The sequence below is a fragment of the Mercenaria mercenaria genome, chromosome 16, assembly GCF_021730395.1.
Source record: "Mercenaria mercenaria strain notata chromosome 16, MADL_Memer_1, whole genome shotgun sequence".
Classification (NCBI taxonomy): Eukaryota; Metazoa; Mollusca; class Bivalvia; order Venerida; family Veneridae; genus Mercenaria; species Mercenaria mercenaria.
The window spans coordinates 12,079,323-12,095,813 of NC_069376.1; the positions used below are offsets into that span (position 1 = coordinate 12,079,323).

General features: G+C 36.5%; 1 protein-coding gene across 1 annotated transcript in view; it reads left to right on the top strand.

Moving 5' to 3' along the window:
* Positions 1-7,545, top strand: part of LOC123540783 (uncharacterized) — a 112,472-nt gene extending 104,927 nt beyond the window's left edge. Inside the window, exon 7 of the mRNA XM_053526113.1 lies at positions 6,820-7,545. Coding sequence (XP_053382088.1) covers positions 6,820-7,406 — 587 coding nt within the window. The 3' untranslated portion in view covers positions 7,407-7,545. The remainder of the gene's footprint in view (positions 1-6,819) is intronic.
* Positions 7,546-16,491: the final 8,946 nt, after the last annotated feature.

Consider the following 16,491-nt stretch of genomic DNA (forward strand, 5'->3'; position numbering starts at 1 on the left):
AAGGGCATAATTATGTCATTTTCATACATACCAAAAAGTAAGGGTTTCTGGGAATAATAAAAGAGGATAAGCATCTTCGTAAAGGATGTAGTTTACTCATGATAGGGTAGATCATAGGCGTAACCAGAATTCCTCAGAGGGTGTGGGGGGTGCGAGTACTAGCGGTGAAAGGCTATTGTGGGAGGGGGGGGGGGGGGGGAAGCCATTGCTGCTGAGACGGGTGACCCTGGGACACTACGACACACGAATGCAGGAGTTGATGTGGGCATCACATGGAGACGTCTTTAGAAGATCATATCTCAGAATCGAGCCACTCATGTTTCGGGAGATGGTGGACAGACTGACAACCAGAATTTCTAAGCACCGAGACTGTCGTTTATGCTAGTACCTTCGCTATATCTTCTCCGCGCAGCCTATATGCATGCATAGAAGCAGTACGGGGCGGGGTCACTTGCGGAGACTTCACGGCAACTGCACTAAAATTGCACGATTTCTAAATAATCTCCGCTCAGATTCCGTACGGATTTCTCCCGGCCTTCCACTAGATAACGAGAAAGTTCGTTTGTTTATTCCTTATTCCTTTTTTGAATAAGTAACTAAGTAAATTTGTTACTTATTCAAATGCGAATAAGTAATAAGCAAATTAATACCAGATAAAGTCTCATCTCCTACAAAACGTGTTCTGAACACATCTCATATCTATTTCGCTAAGAAATGATATAAGTCGAATAAGGAATAAGTAAATTGATTCATTTTGTTACTTATTCCTTATTTGAACTCGAATAAGTAACAGACATATAAAGAATCATGACATGTGTTCAGAACACGTTTTGTAGGTCTTACTGTGAGTATTCAATTTATGTTGAAGAAATGGTTAACATTATGTGACTTAATGCACTTCCCCACCCACGGTGACGCCCTTGTAGATCTAGATTTTTTTCATAATGAATAATATCTATCCCAGTGGCAATATATATAACGTAAACAAACATACATTCTTTTTTGCTCTTTCCTGTAGCAGATTTCCACCTTTGGTGATACTCTAAGATATAGTGGCTGATTTCTGCCATTTCGTGCTGTCGTGTTAGTGGCTGATTTCTGCCATTTCGTGCTGTCGTGTTGGTGGGGCGGAAAGACGGAAACACGGGGTAACGAAACCACAAACAATTTAAAGCGCAAACACGACGTTTAGTGTACGCCGCGGCCGACACGACATATTTATCTGTCGAGTTTTCAAGTTGGCGGGTATTAATATTTCGTATTGGCGCCCTTTATATCAAATGATTATGTTTTCTTGTTTTCGCCCAGTCAACACGAAAACACGACAACTACCTTAATTGTCGAGTTGTTGTGTTTTCGCCAAGGCGCACAATTACTGAACTGAACACAATATAACTGCATACACAAATATACCAAAACAACTAGAAAATATAGGTTTGAGAAAAAAATGACTTATATTCTATGTATATCTCGGCCGAATCCCGTTTTGTGAATGACGAACGTCGGGTATCAAACTAATTACTTCTGCCTTTATACATCTCACCTACATTTTATGTATTTTCCCATAATGTATCAAAGAATAATAGGAACATTTTTTTTTTTTTGATAATGACCAAATCTGGTAAGTCTGTGTGTTTTTGACAGTTAATTTTGTTTTTATTTTAATTTTGATAACTCTACTCAGTATCATTACAGCGAAGATATTGCCAGTACGAAAGTGGCGGGTAAGCTGTTAGCTAATATATATACACATGTGGAGGATATCAACATTATTATAAAATTGCAGGATAAATATTTGGTATACCTGAAATTAATTCCACGACGACAATACAGCATTACAATCAATTTATTGTATGTGTATCCAGCGAAGAGGTATTCTATGAGAAGGTTGTGCCCTGCCATACGTTTAATATTTTATAAGAAAAATATCGTAATAATAAAATCAAAACCTTTATTAACGAGGGAACCAATTGGAATAAGTTAATCTTCATTGAGGCCCACGCGTAGACTTGTACTCAGCAAAGTTGCACCCAACTATTTTGGCGAAGGAGTAATATTTTCTCAGAATTTAAACACAAAAACGCACCACAGACCTCCTCCCATTCCTACATTTCAAAAATGTCCGATGGGGATACCCTATGTCACCCAAAACAGTAGGGCATGACCCATCCCCCTTCTCATGTACCTCAAATTTTGGACAACAAATACAGCATAGGCCACTATTTCATACCTATATTTCAAAAATGACGGGGGAGAGACCCTGTGGCTCCACTGTCAGGAGGAGTTTATCCTTCCCGTACTTTAAAATTTGGACTCAATCATTTTATACATATATTTGAAACATTCATATGCAGATATGCCCTGACCCACCTAACAGGAGGTTACACCCTTCCGTTCCTAACCACAGTCGGCTCGCCGATGCCGCCTTCATTCTTAACTGTTGCCGCTCCTCACATCCCAATCAATTATTTCTGGAACCGGATCTGTTATACATACACTTCATATTCTTAAAACAATAACTGAAATCGTCCTGTTCTATAATCTCAAATCTCCTAATGCAGCTTTTGTGAATATAAAAAATTCTAAATTGACGGTTCGTTCGGATAGAAAGAAAAATGCTTCAAAAACCCTTTGCCACTGGCTGCAAATAACGTTTTATTAGAGATGTCTGGAAAGTATTTGTCGTGATTCGTGTCGGCGGGGCGAAAACACGAAAACTCGACAAATAAAGGGCCAAACACGGCATATTTATACCTGTCAACACGAAAACTCGATAGATGAATTTGTCGTGTCGAGTTTTCGTGTTCTTCGCCCCAGCCAACACGCCATAACGAAAGTGCAGAAATCAGCCGCCATATTAGGAACATAATCATTATACAGGATGATGGATACTCTTATGCAAACGAAAGCTAAAGCATGACACTTTCGGCTTGCTTCGCACTCGTGTCTTCATTAAGAATCATTTACACCACAGGAACGGACCGGAGTAAAACAGTGACGTTTAACGTTTCATATAAGACCCCTAAAAACTCAACTTTAAAAGTTCACCACCAAAATCCTGGATCCGCCGTCAAGGTTTTATGTCTGAAATTTGGGCTTAGACTTTAAAATTCGAACTTCATTTTTTGTTCTCAGAATGTTATTTTTGCACAGATTGTGATAAAACTTTGCATCAGAGTGCATTCTGCAACTACAGACATCTCAGAAAAATTTCATAAGTATAAATTGCCTTTAAACGCAGTTTTGGCAAATCGAACATTTGCTGTGCCTAGGTCTGAGCTTTAAGATTGAAAGCAACATCAAAAGACGCTGTTCGAACGTGTGACCCACGCCCATAATCTTACCGATTAACTTCGTTGTTCTCCATTTGAATGGTTAGAAAATGCTAGGAAAAGCTTTAATTAAGTGACTGCGGACATTTTCAACGTGCATTTAAGTGTGAGTTGCAAAGCGTATACATGTGTGGGTTTTAAGTCGGACGTACATGACTGAAAAGAAAAAGAAAAAAACACGTTCAAATGACTTGTAACATTCAATGAATGATTCAGGCACTTGAAAAAAACTTTTAAAAAATAAAAAAATGAAAATAAAAAGTAATGATAATAATAATAATAATAATAATAATAATAAAAAAAAACGTACGGAAGAGATTTAATTCATTTCCCCCTTGTCTCAAGAACGCTTCCATAGATTTTGACACTTTGCAGCCAACGTTATTTATAGAACTACTGTATATTTCATAAGACGCTGGCTGCAGCGTGAATTAGTGTGTCAGTATACACTTAGGTTAGAGAAAATATCAATAAAATATTAATTAAAACGTCTTTAAATGAAAACAAAGGTATGTAGATTTCTTTCAGAGTCGTCTTATTCTTCGTTTCATGTTATTAAGAAAATACAGGTTCTGGCTTTGGATAAAACTGTGTCAATAAAATGTCGGCTGCTTCAGACTAAATAGATAACATCTCAAACAACTTTTACATTTACTTTTTGTGTTTTCTTGATTATGCTTTTGGTTTACATTGCATTATCTTAGATCGATGGTGATGAAAGCTTCAAGCTTATTTGAACCACTCTCGAATCCGCAGTAAAGTTGTCATATGAGAGCAGTTGGTCATGGCCGCAGTGGGACTCGAGTCCACGACTCCTGGTACAATGTACGAGCGGCGTTTTATGCCACATGTGCCGAAGACACGGGAGACATATGAGCCGTGCCATGAAAAAACCAACATAGTGGGTTTGTGACTAGCATAGATCCAGACCAGCCTGCGCATCCGCGCAGTCTGGTCAGGATCCATGCTGTTCACTTTCAAAGTCTATTGCAATTAGGGAAACTGTTCGCGAACAGCATGGATCCTGACCAAACTGCGCGGATGCGCAGGCTGGTCTGGATCCATGCTGGTCGCAAACCCACTATGTTGGTTTTCTCATGGCACGGCTCATATAGTAAATAACTGTTCCTCCATCTGTCTGTTCGTCATATTTCTTTCGTACTCAACTCCGATTGTTATTATCCAGTTAAAATGAAACTACATGTAGTTTTTTTTTGTCTTATATTTAGCCTTATGGCATTTTAAGCTTTTGAAATACATGTATTACAGCTACATCAGAGCATCGTGTAATCAACACCCCTACAGTCTTTGTACTTTTAAAATGAAACTTAGTACTGGTTGGGGGCCACCAACCGGACACTTTTAGAGGTTTTCCGCCATTTTCTTTTTCATTTCCTTCATTACAACTGTGAAATTTCACATGAACATAGTTAGGTGCACCCTCAAGAAGAAGACTTTTTTTTTTTTACCCCTAACGAATGATTAATGCCCTTTCCAGGGCAGAATGTAGGGTCAACTAAACTACTTACTTTCACTGCTTGGCAGTACCATATATCTGGACAGTTTTTTTTACAACTTATGGGAACCTCTGTACTGATGACATTTTGCTATGTGATGTGAAAACGAGTCAAAGTATTCATTATTGGCCTAAAAGATATAAATTTTATTCAGATTTTTTCGTGTGGAAAACTGCTATATGATAGTAAGAAATGCAGTGCGTATTTCCAAATCCCTCATGACTGTTTCATGCTTCAGTATGAATGACAAAATCAAAAAAATGAAATTTCCTCCTCAATAAGTTATTTTTGTCACATATAATTCCACATCATTGTTAAAATTAAAATAAAATGTGTGTTTGACTTATAAAAGATAGCTAAAATTACAGCAAAATTTAGCAGCTACGAAACTGTCCGGTTTGGTGGTCGTCCGGATTTGGTGGTCCTCAACCAGTATACGTAATCGGCAAGATGTGGATTAGCGCACACTATTTATTTCTTCAGTTACGCTCTGTTTGAACTACAACATGTTATACTAGCATCACAACAATTTGTACTCAGCTCCCCCTGCAGTCTTTTTGCATTTTAAATGTGACTTTGTATATCTATACCTCATCAACATGAAGTGGACATATTTTTCCGACTTTCATATTCGATATTTTTTTCTGGAGTTACAGTTTTATGAACTTTGAAATATTACAGTTGCATCAGAAACATTATGAATTGAACTCTTACAGTTCCTATCCAATTGAAATGAAACTTGGATACCATCTCATTTGTGAGATAGACATGCGCCTATTAAAGAATTTTTATGTGTGATTAATGATTATCAAGTTTATGTCAACTTGTATTTTGAAATATGTAACTTTCAAGACTTTCAAATTATTTTAAGGCTAAGCCTACTTTTAATCTTTGTTTATTATTTCGTCAAACATTTACAAAGGCACGTGTCAAACACAGTTGACATCATACTTGTTGCATCATCTAGACTATATCAATGGCATTTTTGTTCTTTTGATCAGTGCGCAGGGTGAATGCTCCCTTTCAATTTTATTTGTTGTAAATCTCACATCCCTTCACTTAAGATGTATGAGGAGAATTATCCAGCATCAGTATAGCATATTTACTGAATGGCTTGTCAGTCAATAGTAAAAACTATTGCCCGAGGTACATTCCGGAAGTGTTTTATTACATGACATAAGAAGTTAATTTTCAGTTTTATTTTTATACTTATGGCTTCTAGCCCAGAAAAAATTATTGAATACCATGCGCAGATCCAGCCACTTTTCTCATGGGTGAGGATCCAACCGAATCCTTACTATGACATTTTTTTGTCTTTATACACTAAACAATTTGGTGTGTATTTTTGTAGATGTTAGCCATTTACAAGTAGATGGTTTTGTTGAATAGGCTGAAATAGAACATTACCGACCAGCTATGAGGGCCGGGGGCATTAAACCCCTCCCACCCCACCCCTGAAAATTCTGAAATTCAGCACTTCATTTCTTGTATTCTGGGCTATTTTAGGAACATTTAAGAAGACCTATAATGTCACAATATATGATATACCCCTTATTTTCACATTTTTGCGCTCATCTGTTAAATTTTTGGAAAGAAAATAAAATTAAGTTTTCTCAAAGGTAAAATTCCTTGTTTCTTGGAGATCATTAGCAATTAACAGTCCTCAGTCTGCATTTCTTCAATTTCTCCACAAAAGAACTAGTTGGCATTACAATAAAAGAATAGACTACATGTATAACATGTTTCCCACATAAATCCAGTGGGATAAATGGTCAATAATTTGTTCATAAATCAGGGGTTAATATTCATTTAATGAAGAAATAAGAAGCCAAAAGCTAATTTTGTTAGGTCGCTTTCGTTCAGTCTTTTTCTAATCAGATTACACTATTCATAATGATAATATTGTGATTGACTGTTTTGGCTTGAATTTTTGTACTGAAATGTTTGACGTCTTTTTCCTTATATTTCAGAGCTGAAAGACGATTTGGCTACCTTCTACAAAACAAGATACAGTACAATACCACTGTCACCGCTAGTCGAGGGACACGACACTCCCCTTGTAGATTTTTACATTTTGCCTGAAATGAATTTCATTGAAAAGCAGGACAAAAGGCCAGCTGGGGAAGAGATTAAAACGCCTGTCAAATCGTTGTCGGACGTATTCCAGTCTGAAAACAGTTGTGAAATATATTTAACCGCTGATGCTGGATTTGGAAAAACTGCATTTTCAAAATATCTTGCTGTCACGTGGTGCCAGGCTCATCGTCCCGAAATGAAATACAAAAAGTACTTCTCAGAAGATTCGATAACTGCCATGCGTGATTTTGAGTTTTTGTTTCTTGTGTTATTACGGGATTCTTCTGATGATTGTAGTATTGATGATTTGATAATGAATCAAATTATACAAAATTTGGCACAGTCTTCAAAAATGACATTAGAATCTATACAGGGAATTCTGCGCCGGGAACGATTTTTAATTATTTTGGATGCTCTAGATGAATGGGTCCATCCTGAAAATAAATGTAAAAAAAAAGCCAAAAACAATCCCTCATCGTAATGCTCGTGAAAAATGTGTAATCCTTACAACAACAAGACCTTGGAAATTAGGTGTGTTAAATCTTAAAAATAGTGAAATAGGTAAGAAAGTGGAACTAGTAAAACTAACCTCAGAGTCAGCACAGACATTAGAGGAAAGAGCGATTTCAAAAATAAAAAATCTCGATGTTGCTGAAGCAAAAATCCTGGCCAAACAATTAAATAAAAAAATCAGAGAAAATAAGCTCGAGGAAATGGAATCCGTCCCCCTTCTTTCGATGTATCTCATTAGTTTATGGTGTGAAGACATTCCACTAGGACAGTCAAAGTGTGGACTATATGCAAGCATTATTGAACTCCTGCTGTCAAGAACTTTAAGCAAACATCCGGAAATGGAACCAACGGGCGAACCCTCCCAGAGTGATATTCCACAATGCTTCAGTGAACATGAACATTGTAATCAATACTGCACGTATCTGAAAGCGTTAGGTAAATTGGCATATGAAACTTTATTCAGTGAAACAAAGGAGAACACTCTTGTATTTTACAAGTCAGTGGCAGAGAAGTATCTCTCACCAGATGATTTGAAATTAAGTCTAAACTCGGGAATATTAACACAAAGTACAGAAAAGACACTACTCAAACAAATTTCTAAAGTTTCGTTTTCGCACAAAACCACACAAGAATTTTTTTGTGCATTGTACATTAGCTGTCAAAATGAAAATGATGTCAAAAACATTGTTCTAAACAAATGCAAAAGTTTGCAAAGTATTCTTGACATGTCGACAGTGCTTGTTTTCATCAGCGGAATGAATACAGAAATCATTTCTTCAATATCACAGGAATTTCTTTCTGTTATCAGCGAAGATAAGATAACGAGCGAATACAGATCCACGACTGACGAGTACTTTAACTGTGAACCTCTGAAAGACATACAAGACATGTACATTTCTTGTATGAAAGAAAACACGAGTGATAAGGAACTCAAACTTTTCTGTCAAGATTTTTTCTTTATTGAAGATTGTAAAGACGAAAAATACTTTTCATATTTAGCACAGCTCGCGGTACAAAATAAAACAAACGTGGCGTCAATAAATATCAACACATTATTCAGTGGTCGTAGTTTACGTGAAATTATTGATTGTTGTGAATTGCACGAACTGTTCCAGATCAATAAAATATACTACTGCGGTAAAGGAGAAAACGCACAGCTTCTTGTACTGTTGGACAAGTCGCCGAAATGTGTCACTGTTTGGTCGTCTCACGGATCTACTGGTTCTTGGAGCCGTGAAATGTTGGAAACATTACAGAATAATTCTCTGTTACAAGCAATTGATATCCTCCAGTTCAAGATGAGCCACGATGTACTGAGTGACTTTCTGAATTATATTATAAACAGAAAAACAATGACGGAGATTAGATTGTTGGACTTATACTGTACCGAGCACTGGCGTTCGTGTACTTTCAGTTTAGATTTTAGTCAGCATTCAGATCTAAGGAAGTTAGAATTGTACAAGATACCTGAAGTGTCACAATTGAAAGTTAATAGTCAAGTGAAACACGTGAGGTTGGAGGATATCAATCTAGGTGAAATGTCGCTGCCTCCTGAAATGGCGAATATTGAAAGTGTTTATTTGTCGCGTGTAAACATGTCTGCTTCAACATTGCGTGATCTCGTTAAGGTAGTGGAGAAACTTTCACACAAAGTCACAGTAACAATAGGCCCGGGGGGTAAGATACGACCGAGAACAGAGTTTGAACACGTTAAACAATATATACACTCATCTCAGAATTTCCGAGTTACGGCGGATGAGTATATGAGGTTTGTGTTTGAAACAAAAGTTGAAAGTTAACTTACTAAATAAACTCAGACATATAGTGTCAATGTATATAAACATTATTCATAAAACACATATCACACATTTACACACAGACATATAACATTTTTGTGACATACATATGTGTAAATAATTAAAAAAATAGTGTCAATCGCGTGTGGAAAATTAATTGTTGGAGCCAATTCGTAGGAAAGGATGGACGTTGTTATACATGGATTAATATACAAGTAAGTTCTTTTATTTGCTTTTATTTATTATATTCTAAACTTAAATATATATTTTTAACAGTTTTATAGAATTGAGCCCCGTCATGTAAAAAGGGGCCATCTTTGTGAAAAATGTTTCCTTGAGAACAGAAATCGTTCATTGATCTCTGTTCCCAAATTGACGATAGTTATTATTTTACATCTTGAGAAATGGAGTATATTTAAAGTTTTATAAGCCCCCAACCCACTCCACTCCCACACCACACCGGGCCTGCATCTACTAGTCGGACCATCCGTCTGTCCGTCCGTCTGTCTGTCCATCCCTTTCCGATTAAGAACAAAAGAAAACTCTTTACCATGGATAACTGAAACACTTTGGTCAACATACGTCAGACGTCATAGGATGATTGTCTATGGTCAGTTAATGACCCCTATCATTTCAAGGGTCAAGAGGTCAAAGGTCAAGGTCACAATGACCTGGAGACTGAAGACGGTCCGTCCGTCTGTCTGTCTGTCCGAGCTCACTTTTGCATACTTAGGTGGCTATAGGAACAATAGGTAACTGTACTTTTTCTTTGATGTCATTCATTCCGTAAGGCTTTTATGTGGCTATTTTTCTCTTACATGGCTAAAAGAAAAATAGAGAGAACAAAAGAGTAGCCACATAAATATTCATATGTAGGAAAGTCCGTCCGTCTGTATGTCCGTCTCTTTCCGATTTAAGAACAAAAGAAAACACGCTCTTTACCATGGATAACTAAAACACTTTGGTCAACATACGTCAGATGTCATAGGATGATTGTCTGTGGTCAGTCAATGACCCCGTCATTTCAAGGGCCAAAAGGTCAAAGGTCAAGGTCACAATGACCTGGAGACTGAAGACGGTTTTAGATCGATAACTGAAAAATACTTTGGCCAACAGAAGTCAGACTTAAAAGGATGATTGCTTGTGGTCAGTAAATAACAACCCCTATTGTATTAAAGGTCAATAGGTCAAAGGTCAAGGTCACAGTGACCTTGAGAATGAACATGGTTTCCCATTGATAACTGACCCGATGCTTACAAAAAGTTCTTAGTCTCAGTTGAGTCTGAAAAAAAATTTTAACCTAAAAGGCGTCAAACTTCTAAGGATAATTGTTTGAGTTCAGAAAATGACCCCTGTTGTTTTACCGGTCAACAGGTCAAAGGTCAAGGTCACAGTGACCTATAGACTGAAAAAAGTATCATGATTAACAGCCGAAAAAGTTTTTAACCTACATGCACCAAACTTTATAGGATGATTGCATGTGGTCAGAAGATGACCCCTGTAGTTTTAAGGATCAGTAGGTCAAAGGTCAAGGTCACAGTCATCTTGAGACTGAGAACGTATCCTGACTAATAACTGAAAAAAGAATTCAACCTTTAATAGATAATTGTGCCAAACTTTATAGAATGGTTGACTAAGGTCAAAAGATGACTCCTGTAGATTTAAGGGTTGATAGGTCAAAGGTCAAGGTCGCAGTCATCTTTAGACTGAAAACGTATCCTGATTAATAACTGAAAAAGATGTTTACCTACATTTGTCAAAGGAAGAGTGAGTGTGGTCAGATGATGACCCCTGTAGTTTTATAGGACAATAGGTCAAAGGTCAAAGTCGCAGTGACCTTAATACTGAAAACGTATCCTGATTAATAACTGAAAAAAATTAACCTTCATGCGACAAACATTATAGGATAATTGCCTTTGGTCAGAAGATGACCCCTGTGGTTTTACCGGTCAATAGGTCAAAGGTCAAGGTCGCAGACATTTTGAAACTGAAAACGTATCCTAATAATAACTAGAAAAGATTTTAACCTAAATGTTTTGATGTTCATAGTTTTATCTTGGTTAAAGATTATAGTCGATCTTTTATCATATTTATTTCTTCAAAATACGTCTATTTATATATAAAACTAGAAATATTACTGAAGGTGGTGAATGTATCCCCTGCACGCACTGACACCGTACGTTGCAATTTGACGCACCCAATTTAAAGTAACAAAAAACAAGTCAATAATGCTGATGAGTAAAGTTTGTAATAGAGCGGTTTTCTTGGTGAAATCTGTATATTGGCGGTAACAAAAATCGCGGAGTTTAGATTTTGCGCTATCAATGTTGACCGCGAATATAGCGAAAATTAAACCTCCGCGAATATAACCCGCTTTACAGTAGTTTAGTTACCTAAGCTTGATTTCCGTCGGCGTCGGTCTCAATACCATGCACCATATAAGTTCTGCATATATGCAGGTTTCTCTTAAGACTTAAACAAATGCTTTTAAACTGCACACACACATTTTGCATCAACAACTGACCTCACAGGACAAGTTGCATGTTAATAAGTCTAGCTTTTTTTGTCGATATTATGTCTGTAACATCACTGTAGCTTGTATTGTTTTAATAGTTATACCCTTTTTAAACTAACAAATTTCGCTTAATTTAAAGAATGACATGTATGCTCGTTTCTCACGTATTATTGGAAAAACCGTGTTCAAAATTAATTTAAACCTTTTGCACCTTTAAATTGACCTCATAGGACATGTGACTTTACTGTAGTTTTTTCATCAAACTGGTCCCTTTTAACTTAGAAATAATATATATACCAGTAAAAGAATTAGATTGCTCTTTGGTATATATCACAGACACATCATACATATTTTGTATTCTTTCTTGAGTTTCTCTCAGTGATAAAATTTAAAGATTTCCTTAAAAGACTAAATGTCCTCCACTTTTACCAAGCAGCTACTTGAAAAGAATATAATCAAAGCTTAAAATCATCCGCAGGCATTTCTCTTTTCAATTAAACACCAACAAAGCATATATCTGCCATAAGAAATGACCTTAACAAGGCGGAGAAATGGCACTATATTGATATTGACTACAATCAAGCGGACCGAAGAGACATATCCGGCAAATTACTGGACCAAGGAGGCATATCCGGCGAATTACATCGGCATATCCGGCATATTACATCAAACGCACACTTGAACCAGAACAACTGCATTCATTAAGAATATGTCTACGTACGCGTATGATTTTATGGAAGTAACTTATTCATTGAATGTTCTACAATTTCTTTTACATTTGATACTGCGGAGCGCATATCTTTGATTTTAAGGTATCTAAATCTAAGCAATCTGTATCAACATTAAAAAATACCAGCTGCATTTAATATGGTATTTAAAAAGTCGTTTAGTGTCTTCTCTTAAAGTAAATGCACATTATTATAACATAATTTAAAGCCTATGAAATTATATATCTTCTGTACGTTTAACCACGAACGCGTTTCAACACTAGTTTACAAGTTCGTATGTTTTAACATAGTTATAGTTTTTATTAATCCCCCGCCACAAGTGGTGGGGGTTATAGGAATGGTCTCCGTCCGTCCTTCCATTCGTCCTTCTGCCCTTCCGTCCGTCCGTCTGTCCGTAACACTCGTGTCCGCTTCATATTTCCTAAACCCCTTGAAGGATATTTTTGAAACTTGGGTCAAATGATCACATCATCAAGACGATATGCAGAACCAACGAGTCAACCTTGTCAGCTCAAGGTCAAGGTCACAACTCAAGGTCAAAGGTTTGAGCCTTCCATTTTGTGTCCGCTCTATATCTCCTAAACCCCTTGAAGGAATTTAATAAAACTTGGGTCAAATGATCACCTCATCAAGACGATGTGCAGAACCTATGAGTCAGCCATGTCAACTCAAGGACAAGGTCAAAACTTAGGGTGAAAAGTTTAAGCCTTCCATTTTGTGTCGTCCTGCTCCTAATTCCCTTGAAGGATTCATATGAAACTTGGGTCAAATGATCATCTCATCAAGGCAATGTGCAGAACTCATCAATCAGCCATACCGGCTCAAGGTCAAGGTCAAAACTCAAGGTCAAATGTTTTAAACTTTCATTTTGTGTCCGCTCAATATCTCTTAAACCCCTTGAAGGAATTTTATAAAACTTTGGTCAAATGATCACCTCATCAAAGCGATGTGCTGAACTTATGAGTCAGCCATGCCGGCTCAAGGTCAAGGTCACAACTTAGGGTGAAATGTTTAAGCCTTCCATTTTGTGTCCACTCTGTATCTTCTAAACCCCTTAAAGGACTTTCATCAAACTTGGGTTAAATGAACACCTTATCAAGAACTAATGAGTCAGCCATGTCAATTCAAGGTCAAGGTCACAACTCAAGGTTGGGTCAAATGATCACCTCATCAAGACGTTGTGCAGAATATATGAGTCAGCCATGTCAGTTCAAGGTGAAGGTCACAGCTAAAGGTCAAAGGTTTATACTTTCACTATCAATAGCATTGGCGGGGGATTTAGCTGTCTTTTAGACTGCCTTGTATCAACTTAGTGCTCGTCTGGCAGGTCTCGGTAACTCTCGTGTAGGCCGACATCCGGTGTTGGTCGATTCGATGAATATATTTCCGGTAGCTTGTTCTCGTGATTCATTTGAGCGTCTCCTAGTGCCGTTAGGCCTAAAAAAAGAGCTATAAAGGGAGGTAATAAAAAAGAATGGACTGAATAAAACATTCTGTTATTGCATCAATATTCAGACCTTTGACAAGTATTGGAGAAAGCAATTAAAGGAAATAGGATTTAAAACAATAGATTGATATATTTTGTGTCCATAATGAAAAATGTGGCAGCCGCATCTTTAAAAAAACAAAAACATTATGAGCCGTTGAAAAACGTAAAAATTGAATGTTGAACGTCAAATGTCTGGATAGCTCGATATTCCGCGAAGTTTTAATGTCGAATGTCAAACGTTCATTTGGCTAGGATTTGAATGTCTTATGCGAGCTATGCTTAAACTTGTCTAATGCTTTTGTGAAGCAATGCAAGCTATATTTTGAAATTGATTATGATCTTTACATGGTTACATATACGCAGCAAGACGATAGTAAATGATAGTAAAAACGTTAATTATATAATTTCTATGTCTTTTTTCAGGTCGAGTTTTCCTCTATACTTCAGTTAAAAGATCGACGCCAACACCTCAAAACCATAGACGTACTTCCTGTATCAAGGCTACGTATACATCGCCATATTATACGTGAATTTACAAATTGCCGCAATGCTTCTAGAACTTCCGGTGGCTTGCCTACACACACCATAACATACTTGGCATGACCTCTTCTTTCCGGCCATGAAAGAACAAAAACTTGCAGGAGTATAATCGTAGTATACCTAGAAGTCTGTGAGAAAAACTGCTTTCAGTTATTACATGTACTTTTTATTACCAGAGACAAATCATACTGTTTTACTTAAATTAGTTGGTCAAAAAATGTCTGATTTTCACTTGTCACAAAAACGCTTTTTAAGTTTTGTACAAATGTATGTACGTATGTGGAAGGGTTTCAAGTAGTCACGCGCGCTGTCTAAGTCAACATTTTTTAAGAAAAAAAAGCTTGATTTGGTCTTTTTATGGCATACACAATGAACATGGACAATGAAATTCGCTATGTTTGACATACCACGGCGAGTAAAATACATTTTTACGGAACTGTTTCATTGACTGGGAAAACCCATGAGACATGAGCCATAGTCACATAAAAATAAAAAATGTCACATAAGTTTAAGTGCTGATGAGCCCTGTGTCACATGGCTAAATTGTATTATATGCAAAAGGATGAAACTATTTAATAGCGTAGATCTTATGTAAAAAAATTAACCAACTGATTCTGCCTTTGTGGCCAGTGTAGATTATGATCAGCCTGCAAATCCTTGCAGTCTGATCATGATCTACACTGTTTGCCATTCAGTCAGTATATTTTGGTAAGCACTCCTTTTCACAGTTAATGGTATTGTCCAAATTGAAAGATGGATGAGGTATAAAGGAGTATTGTTCAGTTCTACCAGGAAAGTAGAGTAAACTAGCTCTGAATGACCAGTATTAAATGTAAACTGCTTTGAATTTTACTGACATTAAAGCTGTGAAACTGTTACAGTTGTACACTTGTTTTAATTAAGAGCTTCTTTAATCAAAAGTAAATACATACTGGTGCCAATTCCTAGTACGAAAGTCATAACTGTCCCCAAGAAATTTCTGAATGTCACAAAAAAATTTTAAATGTCTCATAATTTATTGTGTATGATGGGCCATTGTCCCATGGACAAAAATTATTTCCCAGTCACTGCTGTTTAAATATTAAATGTATTTTGTTTTAAGAAACAAATATATTGTGAGGCATGTTTTTATGTTGTTTCCAAAATCACTATTTTTTGCATAGTCCGTAGCCATATTCAATAACATTTAATATTTTCAAGCTGGAGTCCTCTAAAAAGGGATGTTATATGTACTCTCTGTAGAAAATTAATTGTTTCTGGCAGACGACATTCATAATTGCTCTAGGAAGAACATATAAACAAAGACCTTGTAGAGTACGTAGCGGATTTTTCATTATTTTGATAAAAAAGTTATAACTAGGAATTACTTTTGTTTCATATGATTGTGAAAAAAATCTTTGATTAAATAATAGATGAAAACTCTCCTACGTGGAGAATACTTGTATGGTTAAATTGTTGGAGTTACTTACTGAATGGAATGTTAATTTTATATATCTGATTAAAATTTTATAAAGTTTCAATTACATGTATTTCTACATTTTAAATGAATAGATGTTGCAAGAGAAATAATAGTTTCATCAACAAAAGTTGGGTTTACTAAAAAGGGGACTACGGACTATATGATAAACAGGACTTGGGTATTATTAGCTTACATATATTATTGTAACATTATATATAGGTCTGCTTTTAGCTCACCTGTCACATAGTGACAAGGTGAGCTTTTGTGATCACGCTTCGTCCGTCGTCTGTGCGTGCGAGCGTGTGTCCGTCTACAATTTCTTGTCTGCACGATAGTGGTTTCATTTATGATTTCATTTTAACCAAACTTGCACACAACTTGTATCACCATAAGATTTTGTATCCTTTTTTGAATTAGCCAGATCCCATTATGGGTTCCAGAGTTATAGCCCCTGAAAGGGTCAAAATTAGCTATTTTCAACTTGTAGCACAATAGCAGCTTTATTTGTGATTTGATTTTTACCAAA